Source organism: Panthera uncia, assembly GCF_023721935.1.
Source record: "Panthera uncia isolate 11264 chromosome A1 unlocalized genomic scaffold, Puncia_PCG_1.0 HiC_scaffold_17, whole genome shotgun sequence".
Lineage (NCBI taxonomy): Eukaryota > Metazoa > Chordata > Mammalia > Carnivora > Felidae > Panthera > Panthera uncia.
The window spans coordinates 85,451,987-85,475,511 of record NW_026057577.1 but is presented as its reverse complement, the minus strand read 5'-3'; the positions used below and the strand labels follow the sequence as shown (position 1 = coordinate 85,475,511).

The following is a 23,525-nucleotide window of genomic DNA, read 5'->3' as shown; positions in this document are numbered from 1 at the left end:
TGTATAGGAAATAATCTCATCAATTGGAAAAGATGGGATTCTTGTGGATTTTTTAAGTAAGAATGTTGACAAACTTTTAAAGGAGTTCTGCAGCATCATAATAAATTAGTATATAAAAACAAAATTGCTTTTGCCATGACAGCAATGAGCAATTAAAAAATATTTGAGAAAAAAGGTCTATTTCACTATAGCAACAAAAATTAAACACCCAGAAATAAATCTGTCAAAAATGCATGTAAAGAAGTCTTATTAAACCAAGTCCACAAAAGATCTAGTTTAATGAATCCATACTGTTCTTGAAGAGAAATACTATTGTAAATCTCTCCAAATCCTATTAATTTAGCACAAAAGCATAACTTCAAGATATGCTCACAAACAGTCAAGACATTTTTGGGAAAAACATTAGCCAGGTGTAAACCCCAACAAAACTGAAAATACATCAGCAAACTAGAAACAAAGCCATTTATTATTTATTTGGGATATCAAATATCTCAAAGAATTTAGCACATAATAAAACAGCATTTCCAATCAGTGAGAAAAGAGGAATTCATTAATGGTTTTTGAATTTTTGCATAAAAGTAGCTCTGTATCTTACTCTTCCAAAAATCAAGTCTCAACGAAGAACTGATGGGATGCACACATGATAAATGTCTTAGAATACAGAATATGTTTTATATTTTGAAATAAGTAATAAAAATTATCAACTTGTATATATAAATATAAAACATCTATTAAAAAAAGACACCATAAGTAAACTTAAATACAAGTGATCAATGAGTAAACATTGGTAACAGACATAAAAGACTAATATCTACACCATATAAACAAAACAAAACAAAACATGAGATAAAGACAAATCATTCAACAAAAAAATGAGCCATGTTGCCAAAAGGCAAGTCACATAAGAAATATAAAAATAGTCTAAAATAAACATGAAAAGATGCCCATCCTTACTACTGTCAGAGTTTTGAATTAAAACAATAAAAAAACAAGTTTTTACTCATTAAATAAAAAATTTAAAAATCTAATATCAAGTGTCCTAGGAAATGGATACTCCTCCATTGCTGCGAAGAAACTGCAAATTGATAACAGCCATTTTGGAATCCAACTGAAGTATCTCTTGAAATATCCCTTTAAAACTGCCTGACTTGGGTCCAACAATTCAAAGCCTAAGCATATACTACAGAGAAATCCTTTTATGCACAATGTAATACAGGATGATGTTCCTTTAGCATTGTTTTGTAATCAGGAAAAAACAAAACAAAACAAAACTCCCTGAAGTGTCCATTTTAGACTAAATAATTGTGGAACAATCTTTCTTTTTTTTTAAACAAAAGTAAAGAAATTAGGTGTGATTATACTGAAATAAGCCAAGTAGAAAAGTTGTAGAATGATATGCATATATTTAGGTAAAAATTGAAACTATACACTTCATTTCCTGTGCTTATATATAGCATGTATATACATTCATGGAAAAAGGTCTAGGTAGAAAGTTAACAATTGGTGCTTAACAGGGAGGGTATTGGGATTGAAGGTGATTGTCAAAAATAGACTTTTCTCTGATGTATTTTACAAGTAAAATGCAGTCATATGCTACATTTGTAATATGAAATGTAAAGAAAAGCAGTTTGCACAAACCGATACATTTTAAGAAAAAATATACACTCAAAATTATTCTCTGTATTTCTTTCTCCCTCCCTACTTGATGTGAACATACAGGAAAGATTCTGGAAGATTACCTGCCAAAATGATGTTAATACTATCTAAAGATACCTCTGATAGAAATGATACACTCAACTCCTAGATTCTCATTTGAAAGAGAGAAAAAAGTTCAGTTCGAGATTTATAAAAGCAATACAGTATCAACTTAAGCTCTTATTATTTTGTTTTTTAGTTACTTATAAAATTCACATGGTACATGGTTATATATTGACATTTTGCCATATCTTTAGAATATAGTATTTGGGGCAGAGGGAAATAGTTTTTAGACTTAAGTCATTATTAACATTTCAGTCACTAGTTTTATTAAGCTTATAAACAAAAATGCTTTGATATTTAAAGTTATCACTGATCATCTTGTGAGGACTATTCTTTCTAGAGATTATTCTGTAAAACCTTTTCTAATGAGAATATTGGTATTCAAATACAACCAGCTGCATTTTATGAATACTACTACTTATGAATGTATAGACTAAAAATTGTTTTCAGAGGACTGTGCTTTTAGGAATTGCTTTATCTTTTTTAAGTAGATTAAACTTTACAAATATTACATTATCAATATGGCTTCCAATTCTTAAACAAATTGCCTGTAGTAACATAGTTTTTCACACCTCTACAAGGACAAAAAGAACACCAAAGCAGTCATACCACATTGTATCTCGAAGATCTACCATGTAAGTGGCAACTGTCCTCTGCTTTTTTCTGCTATTTGGGAAAGTATTTGCATTTGTGATAGCATAGTCCCACTATTAAGTCCTCTATCAACTTCTCATACTGATGGGGCTTCAGTTAACGGATACGAAGACTGAAAAGTTCATTCACTCATTTGTGACCTTAGCTCCATCCTAAAAGACTTTTTTTGGTAGTAGGGAAAGCAGACACAAACAGGAGGCAAAGCAGCTTTCATGATGACCTCCAGCACCTTTCAAGGAGAAGGAACTGCTTCTTGCCAATTCATGTTTCGCTCAAGTCTTAAATCATGAAAAGAAAACAATAATGAGAGAAACTTCCAGAGCTATCTGGTTTTGAAATGGTTAGGAGAGAAAAGTACATAGTCAGTAGTTTCTTCCCAAATAAAAAGATCATCTTTAAGGCAAAAACATTTTTGAAGGATATCTTCAATGGAGCCCAGAATTTCCCTCCCCTATCTTAGGTATCTAATTCAACTGTCTCCTACAGCAATTTGCCTTGTGAAAGTGCCTCTCACCTTACTTATAAAAGAACAAGTTGCTTTAGAAAGGCTCTAATGGAGAGGGCACTGGGCAGCATTAGAAAATCTGGATCTGTCACTGAGATCCCAAGATGACCTTAGCAGCTTCTTTTTCTGCATTACAGGTGGACTGCACTAATGTCTGAGTCAATGATCTAACTAAGCTTTAAGAGTCAATGATCCATGTTTTCATCAAAGGCCACCAAGGAAGGAAACATGCCTTTTTCCTTCAAATCATAAAGGCACTTTTATACTGTATTATATATAAGTTTATTTTCAATTCAGCACTTTTTTACATGAAATACCTAGCATCTCTTACATTATAGATATTTAAAAAATAGGAGCTGATGATGATAATTCAATAAAGTCATATACAAGGTAACTGATGTGAAGAGACTTGGAAAATAAGTCATTGAGTAGATTCTATAAGTCTTTAAAACAAATGACAGGTAAAATTTTATTTCAAGATAATATTTATCATTTAAAGTGAAGAATGACTGACTAGTTGGTAGCACTGGCATTTCTTTTCATATGAAACTTGGAAAATAAGGTATGACTTAAACGGAACCCATTTAATACAAAAGTCTTTGATTTATTTGGTAACTTAAATTTGTTTTTATAACAAAGCACTTTTTATATAATTTAAAATACACATGCTTTGATTGAAGAGTGACTGTAAATGGATCCAGTTTTCTTCCACTTGTGATGACAACTTTGTCAATTCTTCTAGAAGTACTGGTTCTGAAGGAAGCAATTTAAGATGTAACTGAAAGAAAAATATTGTAACATTTAAGAAAATTAAAATTTTGTTTATTCTAGATTTAACCTTCTTACCAAGGAACAGCAGAAGATACTATTGTATTTTTTTCTTAGATGCTGGTTTATTACCAATTTCCATTTCCCTCTCTTCTATCGAACTTTTATTATGAGTTCCTTTATGGTATTGTCTCTCCCTTAGTAGAACTGAAGCTGTCATCACTCTCCTCTACCTAAGGAAAGTCCTAATACAGATGCAGAAACAAGGTCCTAGTTCTAACACTAACTCTGTATTTCTGTGCTTCTTTAAGGTTTCTCTTTTCATTGGAACCTACTGGTAATGAATGATTGAGGGCCCTTTACTTTATCTTCTAAAGATTTATGTACATTTATTTTCAGAAACTATACTTGATAATTTTGGGAAAAGATAGAGAAAAAATTTGTGGCATTCTATTTTTTTCATCCTATATTCTACCATCTAAATGTCTACTTTAAGTTGCACATAATTAGATCAAGTGTAAACTCATTTTAGATACAAATAGGAAAGATGAAGTATCATTATCTGTTAACACAAGTCAGCATCATCTACTTCCTTCAATACAAACATGCTACTGCAATAAACAGGAATTTTCCATTATGTTAGTCATAAAAACAACTGTTCTTGCCAAATTACTTGAAACTCCTTCAACCAGGATAGAAGTATTTTGATTTCAGCAGCAGGAAAAACAAAAGCAAACAAACAAAAAATCAACACAAAACCTAACTTTCTCTTTATGATCATACAAAAACTGCCAAAATGTGATGACTTGAAAAAGTTAACATTTCAATATACTGACTCAAATGGAGGACACAGAAAAGTTAGGTGGATGAGTCAAAATTGTGCTAAGTAAAAGAAAAGACTACAGAGTTGTGCTGTCCAGCTGTCCAATAGTACACACAGCTATTTAAACTTAAATTAATTAAATCTCTATAAAATAAGAAATCTGGTATCTTACTTTCATTAGCCACATTTCAAGGGCTCAATAGCCAAAAGCTCCAAGTGGCTGCCATGTTGGACAATGCAGAATAAAACACTGTCATCCTTGCAGAAAATTCTATCAGACAGTACTACCCTAGAGGAAGGCGAGCTGAGAAGTACTGTCTTACATCAGACTTACCTTTAGAAACAATGCAAGATATGCCTGGGCTAACTCAAAATCACGCTTCCTGTCCAACATCATCCCGATCATTTTTAAGAAGCTCTGCATCACTTCTATAGACCCACCACAGTCAGGAGACAAGCTGCGCAGCTCTGTTTCAATTCCTGATGGGCCTAATTCTTTCAGAAGGTTAAGAGCAGCTTCATCTGCATTAAGTTTTAAAAAGAATCCCATTACTACTTACAATCACCTCACTTAGGAAACTATAGCTTCATTTCATACCCAAGCTACAAATATTTAAATTGCACAGGAAATTCTTCCTGTGGCTTTATTTTTTCCTGTTAAATCACAGAATGAACCCCAAATTAAGTAATAATTAGTACAAATGATGAGAGCAATCAGTTTAGTACAATAAAAATACTAAAAACACTAAACTTTTTGCATCTTAGTAAGTTTGTTTTTCCCTGCTGTTTAAGAAAATCTAATCAATACCTAGCAACAGACACTTCAAGATGGTCTTACAACAATCAGATGGTCACATATCAATCAAGACAAATCCAAATATAAAAAGGCTATAAGGTACATACCAAATTATTAACAGTAGTTGCACTGAGAACAGGATGAGGTGGGGGAATTTATTTTTCTTTCTTTTTATTGTTACAAAAAACTTTAAAGTACCATATGATCATTATGAAACACTAACAATACAGAAATATATAAAAGGGGAAAGACTCTACACCTCATTCTTACCCATCCCAAATTGATACCTTTTCTCTAGATTTAAGGATTCTTGTTTCTTGTTGCTGTTTTCTTAAATGTTTATTTATTTATTTTGATATAGAGAGAGAACACGGGCAGGGGAGGGGCAGAGAAAGAGAGAATCTCAAGCAAGCTCTGCGCTGTCAGTGCAGAGCCAGGAATGGGGTTTGAACTCAGGTACCGTGAGATCACAACCTGAGCCGAAATCAAGAATTACATGCTTAACTGACTGAGCCACACAGGTGCTCAGCACTGATTTTTATATGCATCCTATGAATATATATTCTATATACTTACAACTATTTTTACAACAAGCATTTGATATTACAATGGCAATGATTATGCTTTTAGCTTTTAGAAAGGGAATGACACTAATGACAAAAGTCTAATAAATTTTATTTTCTGTCTTCCAGTAGATACTAAATGATAGTATCTTCTTCCTTGTGCACCCCCATATAACAAGTTACTCCTTTTATGATTCTGCTATTCCTCAGTCATCTGCAATGGCCCATCAGTAGCATTATTTGACTTTTCACCAATGTGGATTCAAGTGATACTGGTATAAAAACAAAGCATTTGGATCCAAAAAACAAGAGGATAAATCAAACAGGAGAGTAACTGTCTGTTTATCACTTATAGATCTTTTTTAAAATTATAGTTCTTACTGTTAGCTACAAACTGTATCTTTCAAAATTTAAATCTATTAGTACAATAAATAAATTTTAAAATTACTTTTTAATGGGAAAATTTGGGAAGATCTAAAAATCAACTGAGACAAAAGTCTCTGCCATATTACAAACTGTATTTGTAAATAAAAACAAAAGCAAGAGATGGGGGGAGCCCACTAATTTCCATACAGAAAGTATGAGAGGTTCTCAAAATATTATAATATTGACATTCATCTGAGTTCAGTGTCATTTGTTAAAAATATAATGATACAAAAGCTAACATTATTTCATAATAAAATCAAAATTTTGATCTTTTTTAAGTTTTTACTATGTTCTTTCAGCTACTGAAAAATCTGCTAATATTTCATTCAATTTCTCTTCACACAAAGTATAATATGTTGGTGATACTTGGTAAAAGATTTCACAATTTAACTTACATTTATTATTTACCAGTCCTTCTTCAAGTTTCAAGCAGAAATCTGATTTTTGAGCCAAAATTCCAAGATTCACCACTTTAGACTTCAAGAAAAACAAATGCACATTATTCCAAGAATGCAAATGCAACAAAAAAAATTATACCTTATAATTAAAAGCTATCATTAATGTACTTTGTAAAATTAGGTCTTGACAAAGAACTACAAATGCACAACACAAAACACACCCCATATACTTAGAATGTTCCAATTTGGTTTTTACCTGATGGGGATCATTATTTTGTTCAGGTGCAGCATATCTGGGTACAAGGCCAGGAATTGTTGGAATAAAAAATGGTGCTGATTTGGGTACTTTGGGTGGTTCCTTTGGTTTATTCTTTTTCTGATTAAAAGAAAATCAGAAAGGGGAAAAGACTATGAAGTAATTATTGTGACAAAAGTTTCTAATGTTTAATTCCAAACAATTTTAAAACAAAGTGCAAAAATTAAAATAAAAGAACAAAACATTTTCAAATTTGAATGCCAAAATAAAATCCCAACCGACCAATATTACAGATATCTTTAAACTGGAGTCTCAAGGCAGGCCTCCAATACCTTTGCTGGTAAGGCAGAAGAAAAATGACACGGTTCATGAGAAGCTCTATGAACTCTTTTTCCTCCAACATGATTTACATGAATATTTAGGTGAAGAAATAACAATCAAATAATTCTGAACTTCTAAAACCTTTTTCGCAAAATGGGCTAGAAAGCAAAACTTACATAAACGCTCAACAGTTTATCAAGTTTTTTTTTTTTCTCCAGAAGAAATGTGGAGCCAAAGGTAGACTTTGCCATTAGAAATAATTTGATAAAATTTTCTTGTGAAGAATATAGCCCTGATTCTTCTAGTTTGTTAAAATTTCTACTGATTTTCCCTTACTTTGAGACTTTAAGAAGCAAGAGAACAATAGTGCTCATTTACAAATTATTACAAGTGTTAGTAAAATCCTATCAGGAAAACCTCCATTGGAATTCCCACTGACAGAACTTAGTTTTGGTGACCACAGGCTACACATCACTACCTCAGGAGCATCTGATGAAAGGGCCTTTCTGTGGTAAACTGCCCAATAAAAGTCTCACAATTTTACCTTACATCATTCCTCCATTCTCTAGGAGCTCTGTGACCCTAGAGAGATTCGTTTTTTGAAAGAAAACCAAGGATACTTGTGGCCTTGTGGAGGCACAGCAAAAAAGAAAGTTACTACATGAAAGCAGGACAAGGGACTGCCAACTGTAGCATATGCACAGCCCTTCTTAGGGATGGTGGAGACTCTAGTAAGAGTCACAGTTACCCTTGTAACTTGCTGTTCTTGAGTTGGAAGGGAGAGAGTCACTGAGCTGTAAATAAGAACAAAAATCCTTTTGCAAGTGCTCCACAGGGAGCATTGGAAACAGTCTCATAAGGAAAACCAAAAGGAGAAAAGTTACCCATAAGATAAAATTCTAATTTCTTTCATTCAGTAAAAAAATAAAAATATTGGAGATGTTAGCATATTTCTACCATAAAGATTATTCACTTGGTTTCTAAAACAAAACTGTATCTAAGCAAGCAACAGAGTAGTCCAAAATCTTAGTTCAATTAATTGGGCATTATTCTGACTGCACCCTTCACACTAACCTACTTGTCCTTTTTAATGCATTGCTTTTAAAGCTATTCCATAAAGTACTGCCTTTATAGCTGATACACTGGATAACATCATAGAGATTTTTCACAACTATGTTCCTACATAACATACCTTCTGTGAGGAAAATTAACACATGAAAACTCTTTTCTTACCCAAGATACACGTCTTTTCTGGTGCTAAGTAATCAGTTACAAAAATACTTACCATACCTTGTCATAGTTATCTACGTAAGTGTTCTTACACTTTCTAATGCTCATAAGACATGTAAGACGTTCATAAACACTTACCTTTATTATCAGATGATAACCTTTGAAGTTTTCTAGTCTATTCCTTTTAATTATTTTTGCTACTCACAAATGGGGGCCAGAAAATATGCTTTGAAAAACACTAATTTATGCCATAATCATCCATTTTTCATATAAAATTATAAATTTCTCAAGGACAAAGGAGCTAGGTTTGTTGGTTTTTTTTTCACTGCTGTTGTCCTTGGGATATTATCCAGTACTTAGTTCATATTAATTTATGTGCCTGCACTTAACACAGCAAACTGTGAAGGTCTTCTTGGAGCTGACAGAGTAAGGTATAGAATGGCAAAGGGAAGCTGAAGCTTAATTAAAAGACCAGAGAAAGTCTTCTAGTACTCAAACGCCTAGCAACAGAAATATCACACATCATGATAGCAATTTTTTTTCTCATTTTAGAAGTTAAAAAAAGTAGTTTATTAGGTTAGATTTAAAACATCCAACTTCTAATGGCTCTGTAGTTGCAGGCTGTACTTCTGCTATATCAAAAGGTCTGCTCAGTGCTCTGAAAGTCAATTTCAATAGAGAAAGAATCTTGTGATAATCACTGGATCCAACAGCATTCAACTAAATGGTATGCTCTACTACCTTAGGCATTAACTGCTCCTCCTGAAACCCTCCAAGTAGAAGAAGCTATCTCTACTAAAGAAAATGCTTCTGGAATGTGTCTTTAGGAACCAGTATTAAGTGTACTACAGCATTACCTTAATAACATCAAGATTAAGAAGGTTTTTCCACCGTGATTCAGGGAGGAGTGACAGAGTCACCAACTGCTCATTCAACTGTTCTGGGGAATCATACTCTATCATTTCATCACTTGGTTCTATGGTTTCTTCTGATAATTCCACATCTTAAAACAAAAAAATTTCAGGTGAAACATATTAATGCAGAATGAGATTTTTATCATATAAAAGCAACTTAATTTATTCCAAATCCATTTGTATTTCATAACATGCTTACTCAATATAGCCTTAAAAACTCTATTTACTTTTACTTCCTCATCTTGTCATATTATCTACAATTCCCATCACCAGAAACAAAACATTTCTCCACTGGTATACTATTAATATCTTATCAATACCACAAATTATATTTTTGCATTAATTCATGGCGTCTTTAAAAATATTTCCTATCAGTTGGAAAATACTTTGATTCAATGCATTAAACTTTGCCTTCAGTAGTAATATCCCCCATGTTAGGTTTATGAGATTACATTTCAAAAATTATTTTACTATGTTGTGATTACCTTGGTTTTGACAAGTACCAGGAAGCATCACTACTGAAGGAACATAATCTGTGGGAAGTGGGCGTAGTGAAACAACTGAATACAGTGAAACATTGGACCTGAGAAATAAAAATATAAACAATATTTTAAGACTTTTAAGTTTTTCCAGAAAAACTTCAATTACTGGTCATTAATAATCTCTGCAATCTTGAATTCAGCTTGGTTCCAATCACTTATAAGTAGAAAAAAAATTTCAGATAGTATTAATTTGAAAATGCCTTGATTCAGGTCATAAATGTCATCACTAGAGAGCTGTGCATAAACTTTATTTATTAATGGAATCTTTATTTTTTTACAGTTTTTATTTATTTGAGAGAGACACAGAGAGAGCGAGAGAGAGAGCAAATGTGGGGATGGGGTGGAGAGAGAGGGAGAGAAAGAGAATCCCAAACAGGCTCTGTGCTGATAGCACAGAGTGGTGCAGGGATTGATCCCATAAACCATGAGATCACGATCTGAGCTGAAATCAAGAGTCAGACACTCAACTGACTGAGCCACCCCATGGAGTCTTTATTTTAATATAGTACGAAAAGTATTTGAGAGATCAGTAATGAATACTTGCATAAGATAACATAACCTCCAAACATTTAAATTGTTTTGACAAATGGCAACCTTCATTTAGGGAAATCATTTTTTTTTAAGAAAGTCTTTTTTTTTTAAATTTGTTAACATTTCTTTTGAGAGACAGAGCATGAGTGGGAGAGGGGCAGAGAGAGAGAAAGGGAGACACAGAATCCAAAGCAGGCTCCAGGCTCCTAGCTGTCAGCACAGAGCCCAACATAAGGCTTGAACTCACGGACTGTGAGATCACGACCTGAGCCGAAGCCGGACACTCAACCCATTGAGCCACCCAGGCACCTCCATTTCGGGAAATCATAACTAAAGGAAAGATGGACTCAGTTAAGTCAGACAGCAAATATGCTGTAACAGTCATGGTCTTTCCCTTCTGTAGAACAGTCCTCTAAAGTGATCATGGTTCTGCTACTTGACCCTGCACCATAGCCTTGGATGACTAATCCAAGATACCTCCCCCAAAGGGCTAATCAGATTCTCTTCCCCATACATTATAAATCTGGAATGTAATATAATAATTGGGACTATCAGGGGCACCTGGGTAGCTCAGTTGGTTAAGTGTCTGACTTCAGCTCATAGTCCGTGGGTTCAGGCCTCGCATAGGGCTCTGTGCTGACAGCTTGGACCCTGAAGCCTGCTTTGGATTCTGTGTCTCCTTCTCTCTCTGCCCCTCTGTCTCTCTCTCAAAAATAAATAATAAAAAATAATAATAATAATTGAGAGTATCAGATTCTGAGTTATATTAAGCGTGACACTATATACTCCTGCTGAGGTCCAATAGGTATTCTACTATTTTCTTGTCTTGATTATTCAAGCTTCTTAGATTCCAGGAGATATTCCAATCTGCATGTTAAGGTGGCCAGAGTCTATTTCTATTATATATTGAATTTATTTTCATATCCTAAAAATCCAGTTATAAAATTTTATAATTAGAAAAGGGATCAATTTTTTTCTCTTCCTTAATAGTAAGAGTTAAAGGAATTATACAACTAAATTCAGGAGCAGATAAAACTTTTCTAGACTCAGATGATGGACCTTTATTTTGAACTCTTACATGTTCATCATAATGGAGTTGGAAGATCATCATAAATACCATTTCATGGTTATGAAGAGTTATGTAACTAGAATGAATCTTAGAAAGCATTCTGCCCATACTTATGCCTTATTTTGCAGACAAAGTAGGCTGAGTTGAGAAGTTGGCTAAAGTCATAAAGTGGTAGTAGGGCTGTGGCAGGAAGGCCAGACGAGGCCTTTTAAATTTTAAAATTCACTTATCCTTTCTGCAAATAAAAACCAAATATAACTAAAAATCAGTCCTGTGGTTTAGAATACACACTGAAGCAAAGCTATCTAAATTATCAAGTAGATGTTAAATATACTCATGGTGAATTAACTGTTTATGTGAAATTTCCATTTTATAAATTAAAACAAAAACAAAAACAAAAACCTAAATGGCAATGTTAGCAACTATGATTTTCTGACCGTATCATCATCCTCTTCCCTACCCAGAACAGAAATGTATATAAGAACTTACCAAAGATAAATTCCAAGGTGGTCTACGTGGGAAGTAGCCAGAAAGTCTCCAGTAGGGGACATAGTAACATTGAGAGGAGCAGAGTCCAACAAAAAGCTGTCTATAAGGCTATAAAATGAATTATAATGTTAAAGTATTTTAACAAATACCAAAAAATGACATAACTCGCAAAATATATTTTTGCTAAAAGAACAAGGTATGAAAGATGAAGAAAATATTCATGTTTTATTTCTACAAATCAACACAAGAAAGCCATCACTAACAAAGAGCTTTGTGAAATACGTTAATATGTGAAAATAATCTCTCTTAATGAGAAAGACCTAGAACCCTAAATAGACCAATTAACTAGAGAAAGAGCTTCAACAACAGGGAAAATACTAGAGGACATGCTCTCTTTTTCTGGAAAGCCACTTTGGTAGACTGACTTGGGGACAAATTCTGAAGACGTAACACATTTAAAGTAAGTCTTATTACCAGTACTCTCCTGTATTTTTGTTATTTCAGTGAAATTTTAAAAAGGCTTAAGCAACCAAAGGAAATAATGAAATGGCTGTGAATAAGATTAAGAAACAGTAACGGAATAACTTTTGTGCAAGTCTACCTATTTTTCTAATAGGTAACTATGCTATACATGAAACATGAAAATTCAGTCTACAGAGCATAACCACAAAGCCTTACAGAGCTTATGGAACCCAGTCTCACAACTTTAAAATGCTGGAGGAGTTGAAAAGTTGGGGAGGGAGAGGAAGCAATTACACACAGGCAGGAGACACAGAACAGGATCCTCAGAGAACAAAGTGACTGAGATGAGCCTTACAAATGAACAGGATTTCAATGGATGCCGTTGGTAAAGTATTTCCTGGCTGAGGGAAATGGGGAGGTCAAAGTGAGGTCAAAATACAATTGGGTGTAAGTGAGAAGTAGTTTGATAAATTAGCAAGTGCATAAGCATAAGGCTGCGTACAGCACCTTGAATACCATACATCTGGGTTTGCTTTTTATCTTTTAATCAAAGGAAAAATCACTAAAGGCTTTTGAGCAGATATTGGTGTGATCTTCACTTTCATAACAAAATGTGCCATCAGAATGTACAAGATATGTGAACAGGAAGTATATAGTGAGATTATGGTCGCAGTCACCTAACCAAGCAATAAAGAGCTGAACTAGAATGATGGTGGCAGGAAGTAACACAAGGGGATCTAGGGAGCAGAAAGGTCTAACCCATTGGCATCTTGCAGTAGAGGCTTCTTACACTGGCTGAGTGTGAACACTTTTTATACTTTAAGAGAAGCATACTGGTTTTATTCATGGCTGTTTTAAATACTACTTTATTCACTAAAGCCAATACATTATCCATGAGAAGGGACAGCAAAATAACTGAAGTTTCAAATCCACATTAAATAAAACAAATTAAAAAATAATAGCAATTAACACTTTTTTAGCGCTCCATGTTAGAAAGTACTCTGAGCACTTAAGTCTACTCAATTTAATCCTCACAACCCTCTAAGGCAGATCTGTCCTTACTATACAGATCAGAAAAATAAAGCCCAGTAAGATTTTAAAATGTGCTCAAGATAGAAAGCAACTGAGCCAAAGATTGTCACCCAAGGAGTCTGAACACTTAATCACTATCAACTCAGTAAAACCACTACTGAAACTAAAGATACAATAAACAGCTAGATAGCAATATACAGACCCAGAGGATGCCTACACTGGTGATGCATGGAACATACTCTAAGCAGCTCAAATGTAAATGAAGACTCTCCATTGGCGACATTAAGTGACTTTTTCATGATAAAATCTCTTTCTTAATTTGCTCAGAGTGATTGAAAATATAAAGTTTAAATAATGAATGCAAAATAGGAAAACAAAACTAAAATTAGGAGCAATGAAGACAAACACACAACAAAGTGTGCTCAGGACAATGACTGCTGTTTAATTCTTAGTTACAGGGGACAAGGATGAGTAATAACCTGTCTGATTTCTGTTTAAACCTACTTTGGAAGCTTACAAAAATGGCTGTTCTTCGATCAAGGGGACGTGGGAGAAAGGAAACATTTGCTAAACACTTATTATATACCAGAGACAAATTATTTATGGTAATTCACTTAATGCCAACAACCCAGACGGAAACATTATCTCAGCACATACAGATGAAGATTAAACCTAAACACAACAATTTCAGATCTTACTATTTCTTCTTTCTTGATCAATACTTGCTCTTTAAAAGTTATATGAGGAGTGAAACTTCCTAACACGTTTAGAATCTGTTAAAAAGAGAATCTAATGCTTGAGCAAAGTTATGTTACTTGATACTATATTTTGTCGAATTCACTGTGCAACTTGACTTCCACAGCTGTTATGTGTGGGTGGAATGGCTCTCCATTATGTAAAAGCATCAAATTAAAGAAAGGTGGTTTCCACATACACAGTGTATTTTACACTGCCACCTTAGTTCATAAAGCATAAGTGTACAGGCTTAATCTCAGACCTAACTATCACCACACTGTCTTCTGCTAATCCCACAAAATGAAAAGCCCCAGGTAAATTATAATTTTTTTTGAGCAAACATTAATAAAACTTTAAGGGATCAGATTTTCAAGCACAGAGACTTGCATATACAGGTTAACAGTAAGTAATTTCCGATTATATTCTGAGCAAATGCAGACAGCATCTAACTGTTCAATCTCCAAAGGGACAGAATTACCTTACAAAAGGACCTTAAAGAATAGAAACAAAAGGGATGGTTTTTGCCTCAGTGAGAAATGCAAAACAATGTTGTATTCCAACTATTTTCGTGTAATGCTCCACAGAGAGCAGGGGTCAGAGGGTGAGAAAGAACAAAATGTAAAATTCTATTAACTATTTACTTTTATATTTTCCTCACCCCAAAGGGGTTCAATCTGAATTTCTAATAGATGAAAAACAACCAGAAATAAGTAGTGGATGCCAGATAATTTCAGAGAAAAAAATTTCAACTCTACTTCTCTGAGAATCCTATAAACACAAGGAAATTTTCAGCACTTTAAAAACATTTTACAGAAAACAGTTCAGAACGTATGCAATTTACTTTAGATAGGTACTGCAGATGGATACACATGTATGTTACCACGCCCAAAGGTTTGCCCATACTTTCACTCTTCAGACCGTAAGTCAATTCATTGTTTAAATATTTAACATGTTGTGGGGCGCCTGGGTGGCTCAGTCGGTTAAGCGGCCGACTTCAGCTCAGGTCACGATCTCGCGGTCCGTGAGTTCGAGCCCTGCGTCGGGCTCTGTGCTAACAGCTCAGAGCCTGGAGCCCGTTTCAGATTCTGTGTCTCCCTCTCTCTGACCCTCTCCTGTTCATGCTCTGTCTCTCTCTGTCTCAAAAATAAATAAACGTTAAAAAAAAAAAAATTAAAAAAAAAAATTTAACATGTTGTGTAAATGATGAAACTGCTTATTGAGCAAAGAACTAGGAATATCCAAAAGTTACCTAGGGTTGTAAAATGAAATACTGATCCTCACTTCCTTATTATCTCTACAAAATCAATTCATCCCCAGAGCATGACACATCTAGGCAAAGTTGATATCACAATTATTGGGAAATCTGTTTCTTTCTTCTGTGTTTATTACAGCAAAATGTCACTTACAAACTATGCAACCTTGGGTAAATGACTTCTCTCTGAGCCTCCATTTCCTCATTTGTAAAATGGGACTAATAACAGTAGCAGTACCTACAGCTATTAGGATATGAAGGAAGATGGAAATACAAGCACATATGAAAGTCAGCTTAGCTGCAATCAGGCAGCAGCAGCTGTTTGACATTGCTTTTCAAGCTTTCTCATTCACTGTGCCTCATAGCTGAACCAAGTAAGTATTTATGGTTTTCTTTACTAAAATATACTTTGGTCCAATCAGGGTAGAAATTATTAGATTTTCTTTTAACAATCCTTACATGACTGACTCATTTCTTGCCCATTTGTTTCTCCCAGCTTCCCTCTGTATTCACTTAATATGTCTCACGGTTCATCTAAAAATAAGGTATCAGAGTTGAAAACCGGTCAGATTTAAATCCATTCAACTTTTTACTGAAATAAGAAATTTAGCAAAAAGGGTAAACGTTGAGTCAAAGACTGGTAGCTTTGAATGCTGGTTTAAGAACCTAATTCTTACATTCCAAACATAAGTTTATCACTATTTATTTATTGTTTGTTTGTTTATTTTTGAGAGAGAGAGAGAGAGAAAGAGACAGAGCGTCAGTGAGGGAGGGGCAGGTCAAGAAGAAGACAGAATGCGATGCAGTCTCCAGGCTCTGAACCGTGAGCACAGAGCCCAAAGCAGGGCTCGAACTCACAAGCTCCGAGATCATGACCTGAGCCAAAGTCAGATGCTTAACCGACTGAGCTGCCCAGGCACCCCGTGTTTACCACTTTTATTTTTTTAATTTATTTATTCTGAAAGTGAGAGAGAGAGAGTGGGGGAGGGGCAGAGAGAAAGGGAAAGAGAGGATCAAGAAGATCAAGAGGACAAGCAGGATCTGCATTGTCAGCGTGGAGCCTGATGTGGGGCTCGAACCCACAAACCGTGAGACCATGACCTGAGCTGAAATCAAGAGCCAATTGCTTAACCAACTGAGCCACCCAGGTGCCCCTTACCACTTTTAAAAAATATTTTGCCAGTTTAGTACTATTCAACATTAACCCATCTCTCCCATCTAATATGAACTGAAACTAAAAAGGTGTATACCTTGTACTACTTTCCTACTGTAAGGCAATTTAATTATATTGTTAATTTTTAGAAGATTGTGAAAGTCTGAAGAGCACAACCAATATTTCTAATGTAGCCTTCAAAAAAGGAGTTTTTAAAAATTAAGGAAGTACAAACTTTAAGTGAACTTTTAAAAGCTACAAGACACAGCCAACTAATTAGATTTTGTTTCACTATATTTTGAGTGAAAGAGAGACACACCTATAGAGAAGGTTCCTAGTTATTAGAGCTGGACCCCTTAGACACTCTTGCTGTGCATGTTCCAAATCTGGTGCGTATGCTGGATGGACAGCTGTGCCTCATTCCTATACCAACCTTAAAGGGAAATGAGTCTATCAGGGTTTTTCCTTTCTAAAGGTCAAACTGCTTTCAGGTATAAATTTATCAATTCCTGAGAAAAGAGGAAGTACAATTGGACAGAGCTTAATTTAGGAATTTTTCAGAGGTTTAAAAAGTGCCAGCTTCCTTCCCATTTTTCCCCACCTTATAGTATGTTCCTGTTAAAATAGATACTTCATTGTTTCCATCACTACTTTCATACTCTAAGCAATTCTGTTAAGTGATATGATTTTAAATTGTATCTATTCCTACATAATTTTTAACAACAAAGCTAGCTCCCTTGCTCTCACTCTGTAGGTCTCCAACGTTCAAATTATTTAACAGAAGTAGGTAAATTTTCAATTTAAATGCTGTTTTTGTAACAAGTTTCTATCTACGAAACGGATTTCTGCATCTGCATGCTGCTGGGTTTTACCCAAATTCTAAGAAACACATTATCCAAAACAAGAATTATGTCAGAGACAGAAAATACATAGTATATAAAAGTAAAGTTGAGTTTTCGACCTTTTAACTAAATACAATATCAACAACAACAAGACACTAAATAAGAATTTCCAGTCCTAAAGTCTGAACTCTATTTCCGAGTATCAAAAAGGTCAAATGAGCTTTCTTAAAGTTTATTCAACTCATTTTCTATGTCTCAATTTTGCAAGTACAGAAAACCTAAGAGAGATTGCATTTTCCTCACTATTATCTTTTATGGCACTACTCCCTCCCAAAAAACATGTTTTTGATTTAACAGTAAGGCTAGAAAAATCCCCAAAATATATTCACATTCAAAAGGCACACAAACCATTAACTATAGGTAAAAGTTACATGTAAAGACGATGACTGAGAAATCTTCTGACAGAGGTTAGGGGTTTAAAAATAAACTCACCACCCAGATGGAAGGTCCCAAGTTCTAACAGTGCAATCCATTGAAGCACTTATTAACCAACGACCATCAGGACTGAAAGCCTTCAAATTAAAAGAAAAACAAGAATACACATTTAATGCATGTGTGCATTTATGTATGTATATTTGTGCCTGTATATTTAACAGCTTAAAGAATGCAAGGAATGAAAACAAGATGCAGGCTTCATAAAAAAATAAGTCTGAGTAAAATTTAAACTGCTGCATTTTATAGAAAAAAAATTCATTTCTTATATGCCACTGTTTGGATATAAATAAAAATTAGGTTTTTACATGTATCATAAAAAGTTTTAAAAATTAACAGTATCATCCAATTTTCAATTTTTACTACATAACCACCTACATTTATAGACAGTTAACAAATGACTACAATCATTTTCAGGATAAAACTGCTATTCTGAGAACATTCAATGAAATATTTTGTTAGCCTAATTTCAGTTATAAAGTTCTGTGAAAGAAACAAAACCTGTATTTCACTAAAGAATCTATATATTAGACTGGCTTTCTTAGAGTCCAAAATGATTTTGAAAACAAGAATGCAAATGCCCTGGGGCGCCTGGGTGGCTCAGTTGGTTGGGCATCGGTTGGGCGTCTGACTTCGGCTCAGGTCATGATCACACAGATTATGTGTTTGAGCCCTGCATCAGACTCTGTGCTGAAAGCTCAGAACCTACAGCCTGCTTCAGATTCTGTGTCTCTGTCTCTCTCTGCTCCTCCCCTGCTCACACTGTGTCTCTCTCACAAATAAACAAACATTAAAAAAAAAAAGAATGCAAACTCCCTTAAAATATTAAAGTTACTACACAAGAACTTCTATTTACTTGTCGCTTCAGTTAAAGATCCTTTTATAATGATGTTTTAATTCCAAAATGTAATTTAAGACCACGGTAATTAGAATTGCAAAATAAAAGTAAATAATAAACTACTTATGCCACCTTAAAGAAGCTATATCTTTTCTGTTGATATAAATGGATAAATAGCTCTCATTTTCCTGTAGCACATAAGTGTTGTGAGGCTTAGATCAGGCCATATGTGAAAGAAGACCCCCCCCTCCAAAAAAAAACTTTAATGTTTATAATGGTAGATTATTCATCCAGGAGTTTAAACACACCACAGGGATTATCACCATCCATATTAACAGATGATACTGGGATAAGTGGACTCCAATCTGTTCACTGGGTTGTAGTGATACAGCAAAAACTCAAACCTTAAGGTACAGTGAGTTCAATTTACAGAATCATGTACATTAAGGACAAGGAAAATGACTCTGATAGGTAATCTGTGTTATATGCTCACAGATTTAACTGAACAGGAATAATTTATTGCTGAGTAGGAGAAATTCTAGACATACAAGTTCAAAATAAGGCTTGAAAAGGAAAGAAAGAAAGAAAGGGCAAGCTGGCACCGACTGGTTTTAAAAATTCATCAAAAAATTTCATCAAAATCACTCCACTCCTGCCCTCATTTCTACAGATGATAACACAACAAATTATGTTGCCAATTTTCTATCTGCAGAACAACACAATTTCCTGGCTTTTTCCCCTATATTTTTAAGGGAATGGATAAACTGGTGATTTTTGGTACAAGAATGGATAAATAAATATAGATGTTGGAATTGCCACTCAATAGCCCAGATTTTAATTTTTTCCTGTTTTCAAGTGAATCAAGATGTCTATGAGTGATGAAAAATAATATATAAACTTAATATAGCCTCAATATATATTTTTCAAACTAGAGTACTTTTTGTATCTTATATCCCACTATAAAAACGTAATAGTAAGCCAAAACACATTTTTACTGATTAAACTCTTTTAGAGTTAAGAAATCTAAACTCTAGAAATAACACTAAACTAGAATAAACCAGATACCAGATATTCAAGGTCCCCTACTATTCATTTGTTATGCATGCAGAAAATAAGAAATGAATTCTCTCAACCTAGTTTAATACTAAATGCTTATGTTTCTTTTTTTTTTTCCAATATATGAAATTTATTGTCAAATTGGTTTCCATACATAAATGCTTATGTTTCAATAGATCATTTATTCTCCAAAGGATATTTTAGCCTTGTTTAGAGTTTAAGAGAAAAAGATGAACTCTGAGATTTATACTTCAATCTGACGGCATTAACTTCTTTATATTCTAAATTTTCTTTAAAACTGTATTCTTTGAAAATTAATTTCCAAATTATTTTGAATATCTCATATGAAAACTTTAATTCTATTAAAGGGCAATAGTTTTAATATATTTTAACCTAAACAGAAACAGAAATTAGTCAAGTTTTATTTAAACATCAAAAGTTCGTTTTACCAGGTCATTTATTTGGCCGTGGTGTCCAGAAAACTCTCTGACAATCTTCCTAGTTTCAATATCCAGAACACTAATGGAGAAGTCATCCAAGGCAAGTCCCAGAATGCCACTAGTAAGATAAACACACCAGTTTTAATAAACAAACCAACAAACCTTTCACATTAAAATCTCACAGTCATTTTAATTTTTTTTTTAATAATCAAGCATACCTGTGGGGAAATTAAACAAAATTCTGTTCCTTTACATTAAATGTATAATTTTCCCACCTGATAAATTATGTTCTTACATTATGACTTTTACCAAAACATCAAAAATAAAATCTATAATCATTAAAGGAAAAACTTTACCTGTCTCTATGTAGCAGCATCGTATTTGGAGACGAATCAAGGCTCATAGAGTGTATTAAAATTTTGTTTTTAAAGTTCCAGAACTTGAGTAATCCTTCACTACCGGTTGTAATTGTCAACTGGTTTAAGCCATCCACTGCAACACCTCTAACAGATCCTTTATGAGCTTTAAAACATATGTTAAAAGGAAAAAGACATTAAGAAAATGTCACTGCCTCTCTAAACATTACACAAAGAGTGATTCCTTCATTTAAATATCTAAGTTCCCTCTATTTAGCTCTCTTAAAATCTTAAAATTAATCTGGATTTCAGAAGATTATTATATTGCTGTAATTAAAACAATATCAATCCGGCTGATGCCAGAAAGCTTAAGATTTTCTGCTTAATGAAAGGGGAAGAAAACGCAAATTTTAATTTGTATAATATCTACTTTCATCTAATCTATCAATAACTTCATTCTATTTAAGTATTTCAACATGGTGTTTATAGTAGGTGTAATGGCAGTAACTGCTAGATAGGGTTGACGATAACCCATCTACAACCTTACCAAAATGCCTGGCACTCAAGAATTTTATAAATGCCAGAGACAGTTATTAGCCTTGTATATTATTATTTTTTTTAATAAAAAAAGGGAGAAAATTCATTACCTTGATCCTCGCCAAAACTTCCTCGATGTATACCAGATTGCATATTATATACATCTACAGTTCCTGATGACAGACCAACTATGGCAAAGTTTCCACAAGAAGTTATATCTACTGCCTTTGGAAAAAAAATTTTAACACAAATTATACAAAAAATAACTAATATTTTTACTGTACTTTATGGTTTCCAAATGTCTTTTCACCTACTAATTACCTCATTAAAAAAAAAAAGCATTCTAAATGAATTGCCTCATTAATTTTCGTAAACATAATGTCATTGTACTTGGGTGTATAAGAAATAACTGCTTGATTCTATGTCCATTCTCTAAGAAGTATACAGAAATTATTATCCAAGAAAATAAAACATAACCAAAGTTAACTCAATTGAAATTTACAAAGTCAGAAGAATTGTATTTCAGCTGGCTTTCAATTTTAATTTATTCACAATACTGCTAAAGTCAAAGTATTCCACCACCTAATTTCTTTACCTTACCTTATGTAATTGCCTCTACAGCAGATATAAAACTGAAAACATATCATTAGGATGGTCATCATTATTATATTAAGCTTCAACTTTATTGTCTATAAAAAGAGGCTAACAACAGACAACATCATAGGATTGTTGCAAGGATAATATAAAATAATGCCTGTTAGGGGCACCTGAGTGGCTCAGTTAAGCATCTGACTCTTGATTTTGGCTCAGGTCATGATCTCATTATCGTGAGACTAAGCCCCATGTCAGCCTCCACACTGTGCATAGAGTCTGCTTAAGATTCTCCCTCTCTCCCCACCCCCATTCTGCCCCTCCTCCCCTCACGTGCGTGCATATGCACACATGCTTTCTCTCTCTCAAAAAAAAATAATGCATGTTAGGCACAGAGCCTAGAAGAAAGTAAGCACACAAAAAATGTTAGCTGTAATTATCGTTACCACTACTAGTACAACAGCTACTCAAAACTGTGCAGGTAAACTTAAGAAGCTTAAGATAAAATCTCTATGGTTTACAAAACAGTATAAAAGCTTAAAACTGGATTTTTGTACTATGGAGAATAGAGCATACATACTTTCAAAATGCCTTGTACAAAAGAGAATCAACTATGTAATTATACTTTCAATAAGTTAAAAACAGGTATTCACTAAAAAACAGAATAGATAAGTTCAGCAAGGTTACATGATAGATCAGTACACAAAAATTAATTATATTTCAACACACTAGCAATAAACAATCCAAAACAAATTTAAGAAAGAACTCCATTTATAATAGCATTAAAAACAATAAGATACCAGAAAACCAAAGAAGTATGAGACTTGTACACAGACAACCACAAAATACTGCTGACAGAAATTAAGGATCTAAATAAATGGAAAGACATCCCATGTTCATGGATCAGAAGTAATATTAATATGGTAACACTCCTCAAACTGATTTACGGTATCAACAAAACCCCTACCAAAATCCTAGCTGCTTTCTTTGCAGAAATTGACAAGCAGATCCTAAAATTCACATGGAAATGCAAGAGATTAGAACAGCCAAAACAATCTTGAAAAAAGAACTTGGAGGATTAAATTTTTCTGATTTTAAAACTTAACACAAAGGTACCATAGTCAAGACAGTGTGGTTCTGGCATAAAGACAGACATATAAAACAATGGAATAGAACTGAGAATCTGGAAATAATGCCTCATATTCATGTCAAATTTATTTTTGGCAAGCACGCCAAGACTATTCAATGGGGGAAAGAACAGTCTTTTGAATAATGATGCTGAGACAACTAGATATTCATATGTAACAGAATGAACTTGGACCCCCACATACATCATACACATAAATTAACTCCGAAAGGATTATAGGCTTAAATGTAATAGCTAAAACTATTAAACTCCTTAGCACAAATCACAGGAGTGAATCTTCATGGCCCTGGGTTAGGCAACAATTTTCCAAAAACCATCAGCAAAAAAAAAAAAAGATAGGTTGGACTTAATCAAAATAAAAACTCTTACACTGAAAATGATTATCAACAAGAAAATGAAATGACAGCCCACAGAAAGGGGAAAAAACACTGCATATCTGATAAGGGATTTAGATCCAGAATACACAAACAGCTAATACAACTCAATATAAAAAGACAACCCCTTTAATGGGCACAGAATTGAAAAGACATTTCTCCAAAGAAGACATAC

At 33.8% G+C, this 23,525-nt stretch overlaps 1 protein-coding gene across 1 annotated transcript in view; it reads right to left on the bottom strand.

Moving 5' to 3' along the window:
- Positions 1-445: 445 nt before the first annotated feature.
- Positions 446-23,525, bottom strand: part of WDR36 (WD repeat domain 36) — a 43,777-nt gene continuing 20,697 nt past the window's right edge. Inside the window, exons 13-23 of the mRNA XM_049647707.1 lie at positions 21,349-21,463; positions 20,702-20,867; positions 20,355-20,463; positions 18,012-18,091; positions 12,044-12,151; positions 9,898-9,995; positions 9,356-9,501; positions 6,948-7,067; positions 6,689-6,770; positions 4,843-5,030; positions 446-3,695 (exon numbers count right to left, since the gene is read on the bottom strand). Coding sequence (XP_049503664.1) covers positions 3,546-3,695; positions 4,843-5,030; positions 6,689-6,770; positions 6,948-7,067; positions 9,356-9,501; positions 9,898-9,995; positions 12,044-12,151; positions 18,012-18,091; positions 20,355-20,463; positions 20,702-20,867; positions 21,349-21,463 — 1,362 coding nt within the window. The 3' untranslated portion in view covers positions 446-3,545. The remainder of the gene's footprint in view (positions 3,696-4,842; positions 5,031-6,688; positions 6,771-6,947; positions 7,068-9,355; positions 9,502-9,897; positions 9,996-12,043; positions 12,152-18,011; positions 18,092-20,354; positions 20,464-20,701; positions 20,868-21,348; positions 21,464-23,525) is intronic.